This window comes from Hylobates moloch, unplaced genomic scaffold (genome assembly GCF_009828535.3).
Source record: "Hylobates moloch isolate HMO894 unplaced genomic scaffold, HMol_V3 SCAFFOLD_22, whole genome shotgun sequence".
Lineage (NCBI taxonomy): Eukaryota > Metazoa > Chordata > Mammalia > Primates > Hylobatidae > Hylobates > Hylobates moloch.
Window position 1 is genome coordinate 20459895 of NW_026652297.1, and position 17273 is coordinate 20477167.

The following is a 17273-nucleotide window of genomic DNA, read 5'->3' on the forward strand; positions in this document are numbered from 1 at the left end:
AGGTCCACTTTATAATTAGCACGAGTCTTAGAATCAGGGCGATATGGTGAGTTCATGGCCCAGCCTCAGAAAGCTCTAGAGATCAGTTAGTGTAGCCTGCACAGGAATCACACATCCACCCACCACAGCATTCCAGGCAGGCTGGCTGGCTGACTTCTGCTGGCTTTTGGATAACCTCCCTCCTGCCTTCAGCTAATCAAAATGTTAAGAAAGGAGAGCACAGGATGCAAAAGAGTCAAAGTCAACGGCTGTAACTTTAGAGACACAGGAGAAATGACCAGAAGGAACAGCTAAAAACATCATTTCATCGGAATAGAACTAGGGGTGCGGGGGAGTGAGGTAGAGGACTTTCATTTTTCATTATAACTTATCAGGGGCTCTTTTAAAAAAACCGTATCCAAGTATTGTTTCAACAAAAATAAAATTTTAAGGCTATTACAGAATAGATTGATTACAGAGCTTTTGTATTCCCCCAACTGTCAAGACCGAAGGTGGTTCAAAATTTATTCAACATGTGGCTAGATCAGAATGGAGATCCCAGTCAAACAATATCAGGGCTGGAAAAAAGTTAGCCCATCTTTTAGTTTAGATGCTCCCATTTCACTGATGAAGTGACTGAAATCTCAGGAGATAAAGATCCTCTCCCAAGGATCTATACCTGATTAATATCAGGGCAAAGATTGAAAACCTGGTCCCCTAAGTCCTAGACAGCATTCTTTCATCTAAGCAGCCTCAGGGGGGGGTCTCAATATGCATCCGCTATGCCTCCAAACACAAACTATTTAAGGGTATAGGCTCCAGCCTCAGATTCCTGGATTCATTATACATCCTGGCTCCACCACCCCTTGGCTGTGTGACCTAAGAGAATTGACTTATTCACTCAGTGCCTCCCTTTCTCATCAACATTCTGAAGGACTGTTGTGAGAATGAATAGGATAAACTATAGAAGCCACTTAGCACACAACTTAGCATATAATAACCTTTCACAAAATAGTGGTTATTTTTACTTAGGTGCCATTATTTAATAAATGGCTAAGGGGCTGGAAGAGGAAAGGATCAACATTTGTTGGACATATATGCCAGGTACCATGCCAGACACTTTACAAACATCACCATATTTAACCCTTAACAGCCGTTGTAAGATAGGTATTGCCCTTCACATTTTAGAAGGAAATTAAACCCAGATAAGCTGATATAACTTACCAAGACTGTACAGCACATTAAGAGGCAAAGAGAGAATTCAAATCCAGCTCTGAGCTCCAAAGCCCACACTTTCCACCATCATATGCTATGTAGCTATGTAGTTTAGTTTCTATCAGCTCCAGAAAAAAAAAAAAAAAGCTTTCCTATGTTTTGTTTTTGTTTTTTGTTGTTTTTTTTTTTAAGACAAGAGTCTCGCTTTGTCACCCAGGCTGGAACACAGTGGCATGACCTTGGCTCACTACAACCTCCACCTCCCAGGTTCAAACGATTCTTGTGCCTCAGCCTCCCAAGCAGCTGGGATTACAGGCATTCACTACAATACCTGGCTACTACTTTTTCTTTTTTGTATTTTAGTAGAGATAGGGTTTCGCCATGTTTGCCAAGCTGGTCCCAAATTCCTGGCCTCAAGCGATCTGCTGGCCTCGGCCTCCCAAACTACTGGGATTACAGGCGTGAGCCACTGCGCCCAGCCTCCTATGCATTTTTTGACCTAATCTCATAACATTGAAGTGTGGTTTTAACAAGTTCCAAGTGGGGAAGTAGATTTAATTTCTATCAAATAAATGCAATACCGGGACTCTCTTTCCCCAGAGAAGACCCAGCAAAACCAGTGGCAGGGAAAGAAAACAGCACATCTATCTGGAATAGCCCAAGGGGCTTTAGAACCCTACCACCCTGAACTATAAAGCAACAGTCTAATTATTGTAGTGCCTCTGGCTCTAGGCTCCACTAATTTTTTCTAATAGGCATTGAAGCCATGCCATAATTTTTTTCTCAAAATTTTTAAGAAATGGGCAAAGTGGCAAAGAATTCCCTATGGCAAGGCCCACAGCATTACTAAAAACTGTCCATCTTGCCTTTATCGTCGCTGGTTTATTTAAGGTCACTGGGAATACTAACCAAAGTCCTTGCTTTGCTGGCTGGTTAACCATTAAAACACCCCAAGAAGACACTGAAACGTAGTTGTTTATGAAGTCTCCCCACAGAAAGGAAGGGAAGAAAGGAAGAAAGTATATGTCCTACAGGCCTCAAAATAAGCCACTGTCTCTAAATCACTATGAGGGTGGCAGTTTTCAAACATGGCCTACAATTCTTTGGCACTGCCCCAGGATCAAGAAGAATTAGAATCCAGGTGGGCTCATGACTGCTTGGACCAACAGATTATAATAGAAGAGCTGCTCTGAAGGTTTCAAGGCTCAGTCAGAAAAAGCCAGGAAGCTTCCACCCGGTCATCTTAGGACACTCACTCTGGAAGAAGCCAGAAACCAAAAGGAAGCAAAAGTACCACACTAGAAAGGTCACACGTAGGCACTCTGGTTGCAACTCCAGCTGAGCTCCCAGCATAAGCTTTCAGAGCCAGCATCCTCTGTCAGACACAAGAGTAGGCCATCTCCAACGTCCAACCAAGCCCTCAACGACTACAACCAGGCTGGCATCTGACTGCATAAAACTCCTGAAGCAAGGACCGCCCAGCTGAACCCTCTCAAAACCCTCTCCAAATTCCTGACCCACAAATCATAGGCAAAATAGAACAGTTGTTTTAAGCTATTAAGGCTCCGGATAATTTGTTAGGGAGAAACAGTAATCAGAACAATGAAGAAGAAAAACACCCCCATTCTTCTTCCAATAAAGCCAAAAATCAAGTAAGAGAACATTAAATCTGTGGGCTTCAAATCTAGCAAAACAAAGCTGAATCCTTTTGCATGCTGGAAACAAAAGGGTGTGGTGAATGAAGACAACCAAATCCCATTCATCATGCTTTGGTTGGGTTTAATGCCAAACAATAAAAGATTTACATTAAGAGGGCTGGGCTGCAGTTATAATAAACAGCGGATATTCCCCTCATTGTCTCCCTGATAGCAGTTTCTTTCTGTCAGAGCAAACATTAACATCTCTTAGATAATCCAGCAAAACACAGCAAAGGAAAAAAAAAATCAGGCAAGAATAGAACAAAATTTTTTCCATTTTCCTTTAAGGAAATGAAAGGGGCTGACTTGCTGAGCTCTCCAAGAGCTGCTTTGCAAAGTCTGTGATACTCTTGGTTAAAATGCACTACAAAAAAGCAGTATAGTCTTTAATGTTGGAAACACCTACGTGGCAATCGGCAGACTAAGTAACTCTCAAAGAGAAGGGCTGGGCAAAGTTACCTGGGCTGCCTGCCAAAGGATGAGGTTCAATAGATGTTTAATTCATCCAGCCAAAACACACACACACACCACTACGTTAAAGTCCCTACAACAAATGCTGACAAAGAAAAATAACAGCTCAAAATTAAAAGGCTACAGTCCACAGGGACCACATCTCTGTCAACTTGGGGATTTGAAGACTCTCATTAACCACAGGGATAGCAATGAATCCATCAACCCCCATAGCCTGTCTTCTTTTGAGATGACACCTCAGAGTCAGAGGGTAGGCACGTTGAATACAGCTGGGGATACAGTCACATGATTTGTAGGAAAGTCGGCGTGTACTGCAATAGCAAGTGCTTATGATCCTGCCATGGGTTTCAGCTGAGGGGCCAGGAGAGTTTGTGTGTTACCTTGTTGATATTTGTAGCTTAAACGGAAGACATGCCTAGTTTTTTTTAAGGTAATACAGTCCATGTCAATATTAGGTAGCTATTTCTATGTTCTAGCCAATGGCCAGAACATGTTTTGGCCACTAATAGCATTTTGCTAATGTGGCTACCATGAATGAAGCTGTGCAAGAGAACCTATATATGCCCACATTTATCCATACAGAAATGATGCTAACAGTCAAATACATAGAGTAACTAAGTTCGAATATCTAAATATTCTTAATATTTGGAATGTTTTCCATTATATCTTGATTTATTGTATTTTCTAAATAAGCATATATATGACAGTTTCTTGGCTGTAGATCCTAAAGTGCCTTTATAGCACTTTTCATCCTTCCATGAATTACAACTACAGTAGCTTAACAATACACTAATTCATCAAGCAAACCCACAACATCAGGTTTTATCTACAATTAAGGCAGGAACAACCAATCCAAAGCTTTCCCTATCAGCCTTCATAGTTTCTAAAATTCCTTCCAGAGAAATTCATTTATTTGGCTTATAAAGACTTTTTTTTTTTTTTTACAACAGGCTTCATTCCCCACCCCCATCCCATGAAAATTATAACATATGGTCATTGTAAATATTTCAGAAAACACCAAGAAATGAAAACTAAACATCACCAGCATCCTCAGCAGATAGCAACAACAACTGGTAACATCTGAGGGTACATTTTTCTAGAGCCAGGCTTCTCAAACAATGTGGTGATGGATCTTCCCCCATCCAATCCACCGTAAATCAATACTTCTGTAGAATAAAAACAAACTAGGAAAGTAAAATGCCACCTGGATGTCACAACATCAAACTGCCAAAAAAAAAAATTCTAAAGTCTTACTCTCAATGTCTGTATTTACTTCACCAAATGTGAACAAGCAGTTCACATTCTTTGGCCCACGCAAGAATAACTATGTTAGGGCCAGGCGCGGTGGCTCACACCTATAATCCCAGCACTTTGGGAGGCCAAGGCAGGTGGATCATTTGAGGTCGGGAGTTCGAGATCAGCTTGACCTACATAGTGAAACCCCGTCTCCACTAAAATACAAAAATTAGCCAGGCATGGTGGTGGGCTCCTGTAATCCAGCTACTTGGGAGGCTGAGGCAGGAGAATCGCTTGAACCTGGGAGGCGGAGGTTGCAATGAGCCAAGATCATGCCACTGCAGTCCAGCCTGTGCAACACAGTGAGACTCCATCTCAAAAAAAATAATAACTATGTTAGGCCTGTCTTCTCATATGCATATATTCTTTTACTATATATATGGTTTTATATATGCTCTGTATAGTTTTATATATATTTTATGTATAGTTTTTTTTCCCCCACTAAGTAGACCATGGCCGTTTGTCCATATCCACACATCATCTTTTTTTAAAGTGAAAGGCCACTCTTAAAATGCTAACACCCCCAAGCAAGGCAGAATCTCACAGGTTCATGAGCCAACATGTGCCTAAGTGGACAGGTTCTGGGGAGGGAAAGGAGAACAACAAGGTTGTGTTTTACCAGTGTCACAACTGTCCTCACAGTCCGTCTGTCCAAGAACAGACTGGGAGGCCAGGCATGGTGGCTCATGCCTGTAATTCCAACGCTTTGAGAAGCCGAGGCAGGAGGACTGCTTGAGCCCAGGAGTTTGAGACCAGCCTGGGCAACAAGGAGAGACTCCATCTCTACAAAAACAAAAATTAGCCAGGCGTGGTGGCGTGCTCCTGTAGTCCCAGCTACTTGGGAGACTGAGGTGGGAGGATCACTTGAGCCCAGGAGTTCGAGGCTCCAGCAAGCTATGACTGTGCCACTGCACCCTACCCTGGGCAACAGAGGCCAACACCGTCTCAGGAAAAAAAACAAAAACAAAGCGGGAGGCCGGGCGCGGTAGCTCACACCTGTAATACCAGCACTTTGGGAGGCTGCAGTAGGCGAATCATTTGAGGTCAGGAGTTGACCAGCCTGGCCAACATGGTAAAACCCCGTCTCTACCAAAAACACAAAAATTAGCCGGCTGCGGTGGCACATGCCTGTAATCCCAGCTACTTGGAAGGCTAAGGCACGAAAATCGCTTGAACCTGGGAGGCAGTGGTTGTAGTGAGCAGAGATCACATCATTGCGCTCCAGTTTGTGAGACTCTGTCTCAAATAAATAAATAATAAATAAAGCAGGGCTCACTCAGGGAAACTAATTTTCACATCACAGCAGGCAGGCCACAGCGCAACGCCCTGCTGATCCAGTGACTACAAAGTCCATCCCGCTGTAATCCTGGCCTGTACAAGCCCTCCCTCTGACCCCTTTCCCAGTGCCAATCTGACAAAGAAAGGTCATGGCATGACCTGGGGGGAGAGAACAACAGAGCCACTGCCAGGCCCCATGGCCAGTGTGGCCCCAGTGGACATCTCATTGGAACCTTCTCTGTTTGCAGCACCCAGCGGGTCTCAGCCCACCCTGCCAGCCAACCACACAGGGGGCCGTCTTGTCCACTCAGGCGGGGCAGCTCTCAAAGCACTCTCTCACACAGCATCCCTTACCATCCTCCAGGCCACCCAGGGATGTAAGCAAGAATCGCAGCCCCCAGATCCAAAGATGAGGAGACTGAGGCTTCCATGTGCCAAGTATCCCTAGAAGTCAGCAGACCTCTGATTTCAACCTGTATCACCTGATGTCAAGACAGCTGTCTTCCCTCCACCTGCCCTTCCCCACGGCTTTGGTTATTTCACAGCACAAACTGAGACACAATCCCATTTTAAAGAAGAAGAAATTGAGGCACAGAAATTACATAATCTGCCAGAGGTCCCACAGCTATGAAGAGGGGAGCTGGGATTCAGTGCCAGGCGGTCTGGCTCCAGAGGCCAAGCTTTGCCGGCTGTGCTATAGCTAAGTCACTCTACAAGTTTCAAATGTTGCCCCACTCACCTACTTCCCCAAAGGGAAATAAGCAGTATGGGGGGGACCATTGAAGCCCAAGACTTTAAGTACCACCATTCTGATGGCCAAACTTCAAGTCAGAGCTATGGGGACAGCGCAGCAGCCCTGACTCAGGCTACCCTGAACAGATGCAAAGACCACACATGTGTTTTTTCTTTATAATCAGCCAATCACCAAAGGTCCTGTTAACACTCTACCTCTCCCCACCCCAACCTTCCTCAACCTGCAGACGACGTCTGTACCGTCAGCAATCTTCCTCCTCCACTTCAAGGCTGCTCTGGATGTCATCTTCAGACTATTTGGGGTCTGCAGGCCTCAACTCTGATGCCCCCTATTTCAACAAAGCTTTGGCCTCCCAAAGGGCCCTGAGTGACTCTCCCAGAAACCCCCTCACCCTGCTACAATTGCTTCCTTGGATCCAGGAGACTGCCAAGCTCCATGAGGCAGGGACGTGCCTGATTATTTGTCGACCACCCTGGTCGCCGTTGCCCCACACAGTATTTGCTGCAGGAAGGCCTCCAGGCCACTGTTTACTTCAACCAGATCTCACCTGTGTACAAGAAGGTCGGGGGTGTAGGGGCTCTGCCAGCCCAGACCGGGCAGCCTGCCACCAGGCCTGGAATCTGGTGCAGCTTCAAGAAACAGTTACTCCTCCCTCCCCTGGTCTATCTCTTGCTTCAAACATTCCCTAGCGGTTTCTTCAAAGCACAGCTGAGTCTTACAGGACCTAGTCCCTAGTGCATTCCACCCACACATGTTTTAATGGAGAAAGTGCTGGGACGTATCACTGTCCTTTGATAGAGGAATTTTTCTCCTGATTTGTGCTAATAATTCATGAGAGAGGGGCCAGGCATCTTCCAGTTCACTCTCACCTCCAAGTTTCTAAGCTCAAAACAGAGTTTTTGGTTGTACCACTGCTCCTTGGGTCCAAACAAAACAAAACAAAAGTTTTAAGAGAAAACATTTGCTGGTATTTGGAGGGAGGAAAGGCAGAGATAATGAGTGCTGGCTTAAGCATGTTTGAGGAACACAGATACTCAGAAACAAAGATTTTTCAAACCACCCTGCAAGTATAAGCAGAAACTATTCCCACCTGACCTGAGCAATGAGGAAAAGAAAGGACCCCTTTACAGCCCCGGAACAGCCCACTTTCAGAGCAAGCACGGGAAATGATGAAAACATTACATATTGTGCTTAAAACCACATATATATGGGCATAAGATATTACAAATCTTTATTCTGATTAGACTTAGAAATTCTCAGTGTAGCATCTGTTTTAACATTTGAAAAGAGACAGACCTATATAATAGGCATTTAAAAATTACATCAGCATATTGAGTTTTATTACCTCACCTGGCAGGGCTGTCACACACCTGAATGACCCATTTATCTCTGACTCACTGCTCCCTCTTCTATCCATTACTCACCCATGCCTGGCACAAGGCCCCCTTGCTGGTCCTCAGCTAAGCCAGGCCCACTCCCACCTTAGCACTGATGAGCCCTCCAGCTGGAATGTTCTTCCCCCACATGGCCTGAGGCTTGCTCACTCTCTCCAGACAATACTGCATTCCTCTCCCTCCCCTTGCCTCCAAACACCCACCAGCTGAGTCCCCTTCCAGCTCTTTGCCTCCTTTGTATACATCAGACAACCTACCGTGTGTATTTTAACTTTTTATTGCGTTTTCCACCCCCTCTGCAATGTAAGCCTCAGAAGAGCAGGGACTTCTGTCCATTCTCTTCACTGCTCTGTCCCCATCACCGAAAACTGCCCCCATCACGTAGTAGGTGCTCAATAAATACTTAGTGAATTAAAAAGCTGGTCAGGCGCGGTGGCTCACACCTGTAATCCCAGCAGTTTGGGAGGCCAAGGGAGGCAGATCGCTTTCAGCTCAGGAGTTTGAAACCAGCCTGGCCAACATTGCAAAACCCGTCTTTACTAAAAATACAAAAATTAGCCAGGCATGGTGGTGTGAGCCTTTGGTCCCGGCTACTTGGGAGGCTGAAGCTGGAGAATCGCTTGAACCTGGGAGGCAGAGGCTGCAGTGAGCCGAGATTGTGCCACTGCACTCCAGCCTGAGTGACAGAGCAAGACCCTGTCTCAATAAATAAAGCTGACTGATCAATGGATCTGTGGGAAAATGTTTATTTTCCTAACTTAAAACATCAGGCTTATATCCCAGGCCTCTCTGGTTAAAAGGTTCCTCCTTTAACAGCTTGAAAAGGTTGGCTTTCACTGATATAAATCAGCATGCAAAGGGGACCCAGCACCGTTCAAATAAGGTCAGAGGCAAACCCAGGTTGCAGGAAGAGACAGACATCCAAGTGACACGGCAGATGGCTGGCATCCAGAGGCCCTTTTGCAGTCTGGAATTTAAATGGCCAAGAAAAGAAATGGGATGTTAAATGTGGGCCTCAGGAGCAACACCTCAGTCTACAGCTACCCACGGACAACTGCACCTCACTGTGTGAGCACATTAGCAGCTACCACAAGCCTGGTCACCAATTCAGCTTCATCAGACAAAAATCACGAGAGGTGCTGAACGCCCCAGATTCCAATCAAAAGGCAGTGGGAAAGGAAATGGGGACAGCAAAATACCTTCCCCTGGGGGCCCTGAAAGTAGACTATCTCATTATTTGCCAATTCCATACTTGTGAATTCGTCTACTCACTAAAATTTATATGTAACCCCAAAATCAATACACGCAGCCCTTTCAGGTTCATTCACCGACATACGCAGGAGCGACATTCTGCCTCCTCCTTTCAGTGCCCATCTTGTAAACAAGTGTCCTTTTCATGGTCTACTTGGTGCCACGTCTTTCACACTTTTGTGCTTTCTTTGGTGATTTTGCTGTTAAAAATGGCCCATAGGGAAGTGCAGAAGTGCTGTCTAGTGAGCTTCCCTGAGCACAAGCAGGCTGTGATGTGGCTTACAGAGAAAACACATGTTAGGTGAGTGGCCCTGAGTTCCATGCTAATGAATCAATAGTATATAGTAAATAAAGTGTCTTTTAATGGAAACTGAAAAGGTTAATATTGATCAGTTGATGAAAATGTGGCCACAGGCTTGCTCCAAGCCCTGCGTTTTCCCTGCAACAATGGTTCCGTGTTCACAACTTTCTGGAATACAAGTACCACAAAAACAAGACTGGGCACGGTGGCTCACACCTGTAATCCCAGCATTTTGGGAGGCTGAGACAGTGGTGGGGAGGGGAGAGGGGGAAACGACGACACGAGGTCAGGAATTCAAGACCAGCCAGTTCGAGACCAGCCTGGCCAACATGGTGAAACCCCGTCTCTACCAAAAATACAAAAATTAGCTGGGCGTGGTGGCGCACGCCTGTAATCCCAGCTACTCGGGAGGCTGAGGCAGGAGAATCACTTGAACCCGGGAGGTAGAGGTTGCAGTGAGCCAAGATCACGCCATTGCACTCCAGCCTGGGCGACAGAGTGAGACTCCGTCTCAGGAAAAAAACAAGACTTGACTGTATATTAAAATGGCTCATTTTCCTGCCCCCCCATCCTTGGGCATACTCCCCTTGACCACCCCAGTGGCTCACTCCACCTGTTCCTCTGCAAACAGAGGCTCCCCTGCAGGCATCTGCTCAGGCGTCCTCCAGCAGCACCCCTCCAGTGTCTCTGGCACATTTCTTACTGTAGCTATTACCACCAGTAATTATTACCCCCTCTCTGCTCCTCACCCCAACCAAAAACATAAACTCCTGGAGGGCAAGGTCTTTGTCTTGTTCACCCACATAAATGCAGTGGCCAACAGTGTCTGACAAGCAGTTGGTGCCCAGCATGAAGGGTGAAATCCCACCTGGCTCCTTTGTGACAGAAAACACCTATTAAACCTGTGCCTCCCAGTGCCACATGTAGCTAACACTTGAAACGTGTCTAGTCTCAACTGAAACGTGCCCTAACTGTAAAATGTGCCAAAGATCTTAAAGACTTAGCACAAAAATATATGTAAAATATCAGTAATTTTTTAATAGCAAGTCCACGTTGAAATTGTACTGTCTTGGCTATTCCAGGTTAAACAAAATATTTAAATTCATTTCAGCTGTTTCTTTTTCGTTTTTAATGTGGCTGCTAGGGAATTTTTAATTGCTTATGTAGCCCGTATTATATTTCTATGAGTCAGTCTTGGTTGTAATACCGTGAAAAGGCCAGCCAGCAACCCAGCCCAGCCCTGGCCACCCCCCCTCACACCCTCCAGTTCGCCTCTCACACGGCTCCAAATGCTCTCCAGAGCCAGGCAGGAAACACCTGTCCGGTGGCTTCCTGTGACACACAAATACCTAAGTGTATTCAGAAATGGGATTCAGAAGACAGGGCTAAAGAGTTTAACAGAATAACCAATTTCACCCCAAGATAGTAAGCACGCCTGAGGCTGAGATGTGGGCCATCTTGTTCATTACCCAGAACAGTGGCTGGCACATAGTAGGCGAGCAATTAGAATCAATCAATGCTTAAAAAAAAAAAAAAAGAAAAAAGACTATTTCCAGGATGGGTACGGCAACTCATGCCTGTGATCCCAGCACTTTGGGAAGCGAAGGTGGGAGTATCACTTTGAGGCCTGGAGTTCAAGACCAGCCTGGTCAACAGAGCAAGATCCCATCTTTACAAAAAAGCTTAAAGATATGAAAAATTAGCCAGGTACGGTGGCATGCACCTGTAGTCTCAGCTACTGGGGAGGATGATGCAGGAGGGTTGCCTGAACCCAGGAGTTTGAGGCTGCAGTGAGCTGTGATTGTACCACTGCACTAGGATAATAGAATGCAGGAACTGGAGAAGATCTGGAAAATGCCTGGGACTATAGGATGGGAGCCCTGCCTCCGAGGCGTCATAGTACCAGAAGATGCTGAGCCTCTGAGTCCTGATCTGGAAAGCAAAGAGTCCCTACCCTCCTAGCTCTCCAAGCCAGAACATGCTATGGTGACAGCAGTTTAATACAGTGGCAACTGGACTGTTAAATATAGTGGCAACTGGGCTCTTGAAACGTGGCTATTGTGACTGAGGAACGGAATTGTTAGTCTTACTTAATTTTAATTAAACTCATTAGCCAGGCATGGTGGTGCACCCCTGTAGTCCCAGCTACTCAGGAAGCTGAGGAATGAGAATCACTTGAGCCCAGGAGGTGGAAGTTGCAGTGAGCAGACATCGCACCACTGCACCCCAGCCTGGGCGACAGAGTAAGACTCTGTCTCAAAAAAAAAAAAAAAATTAATTAAATTCAAATAGCCATAGGTTGCACATGGCTACCATATGGGACAGCATAGCTCTAGGCTGGTGTGACAGGATGGAATGAGATAAAACGTGTAAAAAACACTCTGTAAATGCTAAAGCCCTATAGGAATGGTAGGGGTTTTGTTGTTTAATGCATTAGAAATCTGAGATCCTGAGAGGTTTCAGTTACCCCACATCACAGACAGACTCAATTTGTAAGTGAAAGAAATGTAAATAAACACAGATTTTACTTTACTTGGGGAGAAGGACAGCCCATGCTCTTGTATACCTACGATGGAAAATGGAGGTGGTTAGCGATAACCCTTCACACAGCTCAGAGCAACAGGCTTTTTAATCCACATTGCTACATCCAGATTTGGTAACTCCAGGGCCTACGCATGCAGCAGAAATCAAGGCTGCCAGTGAATCCTGGTAGATTATATTCCTATCTCCCACACCCTCACTCTTAGGGATCATGTGCTTCTTGTCCCTTCCACTGGCTTTTGCTATTTCTCCTGCTACAGAAACAGACTTTGCCAACAGCTCCCTGCATTGGGAAACTGTGCTGAGAGTCCCTTTGGGGCTCTGACAGTCAATTCACAGTCTCCTGAATACATACAGTGGTTGTTCAAATTTGCTGATGGGTGGTAAAAGCAACCACTACTGGAAAGGGGTGGGAACTAATCAGAGGCTGTGATGAATGCTAACTTGTTTACACTCCCGTTGGAAAATGCACATGAAACCCAAATCAGGTTTTAGTCTCCCAAGATTTTTCCCAGCAGGAAAGGCCTTCCCAGTCTAAACAGCTTTTTATTACCATTATGATTATATTCTATGCACAAGCAGACACTAAAGAAATGAGCAGGGAAGCAGAAGGAGCGGGGGTGAGTTATTAGGCCAGGAAAGTCAAGAAATGGTCGAAGTCAGAGGAAACCAACACAACACTTTCCAGGACAAATGGTAGGAACTGCCCTGAATATGTAAGAGATTTTGTGAGCTCATTCATTATTCTCCATTAAAGAGTTCGGCTAATTTTCCCCTCTGTCTTTTCAGTCACATTAAAACTTGGGGCTTAAGCGTTGTGTAACGCTCTGCACAGACTTGGTTTAGGCCCCATGGAGCTTCCATAATGAAAAACAACATGTGAAATTGGATCCACATGCGTTCCGCCCACAGGTTGAGCTCAGTGGTGTATTTTATTCTGTCAGGGAGCTGTTGCTCAACTCCCAAGGAGGGGCGTCCAGCAATAACCCTCCAGCTATGAAGACAAAATTAACCAGCCTTGTGCCGGTGTGAGTGACATCACTTCACCAAGAACAGGAACTCAGCTCTCTGTACCTCAAGTTCAGTTTCCCGTCTGTTGATATCATCCGTGGACTGATTTAACTTCTCCAGTTCTCCCTGGTGAAGAAAAGAGGGAGAAAAAAAGACTTAAGGGATCCGTCTTTTGTTTCCAGTATAACTCAGTCCATAACCTGAAAAATAACCCCGGCCCAATATGCAGGAAAAGGGAAGAATCAGAATTAACTCTTAAGGCAAACAGTTGAGGCTTGACTAGAAAAGCAAATGAATGTCGGCATTTCTGAAACCATTTTCTTGAGGGTGTCCCTTTTGACAATGTCTTCAGAGACATTTGGAATTTGTCAGAGGTCAACTATTCCAGGTATGTGCCTTCAGGTAAACCCCAACTGTTACAAATGGTTTAATGGCCTAATCAAAACAGTACCGTCTGCCTTAAGCAAGAACTTTGCTTAGAAAACAGTAAAAGACGATAAGCAAGGCCAAGCCAAAAATATAAACCCAGTGAAATCATCAAGGGCAGAATTCTGGTATTAACTCACCAGAATTATTTTTCTGTAAAGGGTGAAAATCTTTTCACACTACCAATTATTCAACCTACTTAGCTGGACATTTTAAACTAGCTTTAATCCCATTCCTTTCAATAAATATTTACAAACTGACATTTTGTAAAAAAGTATCCAACATGAACTTAACTCATCATTACTATGCAAACAAAGGATCTTGCTAACATAATCCCATACCAATAACACACGACTTATTCCAAACCAATCATTTTAATTAATAGTATTCCTAATGCAAGGATTTTTTTTCCACCTGATCTTTATCTTGCTAACCTGACAAAACAATTCATTTAAACCCCAACCACTGAGTTAAGCGAGATTTTAAATTGATCTGTGCACTAAAAAACCAATTAGGTATCCAGAAATTACAGAGCATGCTTAAAAGCAATTTTTAAAAAAAATGATTTATTGAAAAGGTAGAAAAAAACGGGCCTTAGAAAGGGATTTGCTCTGCTTTTTGCTTAGGGGTGAAGAGGTTAAACTGTCACTTCTAGATCTCGGCTTGGAAATTGTTTTTTAACCATCTCTCTTGGAAATGGAGGCACAGCCAGCCAGCCCAATCCCCTCGCCGCCTCCACGCGTCAGCTTTGCGCATCAGTTGTCCCCGATTTCTTTTCATGCCCAACCTCACGACAACGAAAAGCAGGGTTTTAAGCAATGTCAGGCCAGGCAGAACGTTGAGCCAGTGATGACAATAAGCCGCTCATTTCGCTAACAATGAATCAGAGAAGGAAAACGGCTCAGGCCGGGCACCTTGGCAAGTGAGGACTCTGCACCCGGGGCACCGGTGCCAGCCCGCGCTGCAGGGGCGGGCAACGCCCACCCGCCCGGCGCCCACGCGGGCGACCCCTCCTCGCAGAGCCTGGACGCCGTGCCATGCCCGCGGTGCCGCGGCCAGACAGGGGTACCCCCGAGGATACCATGGTGCCCCCGCCCCCTTTTTCCCTTTGTTGCACATCCGCCCGAACCGCCAGGCACGCCGCGGCGACCCCCCGATCCTGCTAGGGGTCGGCGGGGGGCTCCCCGCAATAGAGTCAGGCCGCATCCACGCGGGCACTGTAGCCTCCTCATTGTGGAGACGATGAAACGGAGCATACAGACCGTCTCCTGCCACCCTATGTGGCCGCCAGTCCCCGGACCACAGTCACTGGGGGCTGCGAAGTGGCTTTACGCGTAGACACCGACCTCCGTAGCAGCCCTCGCGAAGCCCGGATGCGGGGCGACCCCGCGCGCCCTACCTGGATCCGGGGATCCACCTCTTCTTCCTCCTCCAGCCCCTGCTCCATCCCCTCTTCCTCCTCCTCCTCCTCGTCCCGGGCAGGCGGCAGGAGCTCGGCTGGCTCCTCCGAGCGGCTCCGCTTCAGTGCCGCGTCCATGCAGGCAGCCAGCACGCGCGCCGCGCAGTGGGCTCCGGAGCGCCCCGGGGGCCGCGGCTGCCACAGGCTGGGCTGGAGCCGCCTCGCCACAGCCGGGTACGGTCTGGGAGCCGCCGGGGCCGACACCCGGGAGACGCAGCTCGCCGATGCGGATCCCTCCGGCCGCGGTGGAGCAGAAAAAATGGGCGCGGCCGCCCCCTTTCTGCCGCGGCCGTCAGCGCAGCGCCCGCTCCGCCCCCGTCCCGCCCCGACCGCGCGTTCCGCGGCCAGTCCCAGCTACCCAGGTCTCCGTCACAAAACCCCAGCTCCCTCACATCTCCAAGGTGGCAAAATAGGACAGCCCCCACCCCCTTGTAACTTAGCAGCTCGGATATATCTCAACTACGTAACGCAAGCCTCCCGCTTTCCGGAGTCCACTTCTCCAGCCCTCCTCCGAGGCGCGTTGTATGTGTGGTAGGGAGGCGTGGGTGTTTTCACGCTGAAGTCGCCTTCCGAAGCCTACGCTCAGTGACCCTGGAGCTCAGGACCAAGACTTGCTGAAACCCTGTACCCAAAGCACATTCCTCCCCTTGAGCGAACCTTGGGAATGGCGGAGGTTCCGTGCACTGATGCATTGCCGAAGGCTGCGGCCTCTCTGGGCGAGCCCCATACCGAAACACAGAGGTGCGGCGGTCCTACCTGAATAGCCGGGAAGCATGGAGAATGCATTGAGCTGGGATTTAAGGAGGTGGCAAGTGTAACCCCTGTTGATGGGCAAACTCTGGCCAAGAATATTAGTGAGACTTCCTGCCCACCATCAACAAGTAGGGAGACAGAGTTGGCCTGGCAGACACAGCATCCGAAAAGGCCAAACTGAAGAGGCATGTGTGTGCTTTTATGAAATGTCAGGGCCACTGTGATGTCAGGGGAACGCAAAGGATGACCTTGGTAAAGCAGGTGAGCACATGGCTGCTCACGTCTCCTTCCCTTGAGAAATGCAGAACGTGCACATGTTCTACACGGAGGCCTGTAGCCCATCAGCTCTGAGTTTGGAGGACAAATTTGCTTGAGAACGGAGCTTCTTTCTGAGAACCTATCATCAAAGCCACCTTACAAAACCTGGGTCTGGCACGACGTGGTGGCCCATATCTGTAATCCCAGCTCTTTGAGATGCCAGGACACAAGGATCACTTGAGGCCAGGAGTTCAACACCAGCCTAGACAATACAGCCAGACCCATTCTCAAATGAATAAATAAATAGTCCTGCTTCCTGGTGGTTTTATCAGAAACTAGGCTAGAGGGTTACTCCTTGGGCAAGGCACCACCCCATACACGCTGGCACTGTAGTCCACTGTCAAAGGAAATTTGTCCTGTCTCCTGGAGGTAGTGCCATGGTTTGTTTCTAAAAAGGTCAGACCTGTTCATTGCTCTTTAAATCAAGGATGAGTCAGCAATTCTGTGAGAGGTGTTTCAAAGCTCCTTGCTAAAGACATAGTTGCTTTTGGTTTTCCAGTGATAGATGAAGCCAGGAACAAGATAGCCATAGGGGTCACTTCGGAACACAGGAGGCACCAATCTTCTCTGGTGGCTTGGAATTGAGCCTCCAACTTTGCAGGTACATCCTAGCTCTGAATAAACTGAGAGACTGAGTTTGAAATAAACAGAGATCTCTGGGGTGAGCCCTGACTACGATAAATGCTTCTCAGCTAGCAGAACCCCATCCTCTCCATTCTAAATGGCAAACTCCAAATTACATTCCTGCTTAAGCTTAGGTCAAGAGCAAAATATATCTATGAGACATAGGCCAACTGCTCAAGAACACCAGTTCAGACTTTTGTTGTCTTATTTTTTGGAGATCTGGGCCAGCTATAGTGTTAATCCTAATAGTGTTTCTAAAGTTAAAATAAGAAAAATAAATAAACCACAGGCAGTACTGTATACAGTCAACCCTCCATAGCCTCTCAGGTTCCACATGTGTAAATTCAACTAACCACAGATAGAAAATATTTGGGGGAAAAAAACACAACAAGCAAAAAAATACGTATTTAAAAATATATGGCCAGGAGTGGTGGCTAACACCTGTAATCCTAGCATTTTGGGAGGCTGAGGCAGGGGGATCGCTGGAGGCTGGGAGTTCCAGACC

At 46.7% G+C, this 17273-nt stretch overlaps 1 protein-coding gene across 4 annotated transcripts in view; it reads right to left on the reverse strand.

Annotated features, from left to right (window-relative positions):
* SH3BP5 (SH3 domain binding protein 5) overlaps nucleotides 1–15961 on the reverse strand; it is a 78461-nt gene extending 62500 nt beyond the window's left edge. For 2 of the 4 annotated variants that reach the window (XM_032144121.2, XM_032144122.2), the window contains exons 1-2: nucleotides 15014–15362; nucleotides 13252–13314 (exon numbers count right to left, since the gene is read on the reverse strand). In XM_032144121.2, coding sequence (XP_032000012.1) covers nucleotides 13252–13314; nucleotides 15014–15151 — 201 coding nt within the window. In that variant the 5' untranslated portion in view covers nucleotides 15152–15362. Of the gene's footprint in view, nucleotides 1–13251; nucleotides 13315–15013; nucleotides 15363–15829 lie in introns of those variants that run through there. The other 2 variants (XM_058433666.1, XM_032144120.2) reach the window with 2 other exon arrangements.
* Between the last annotated feature and the right edge of the window lie 1312 nt (nucleotides 15962–17273).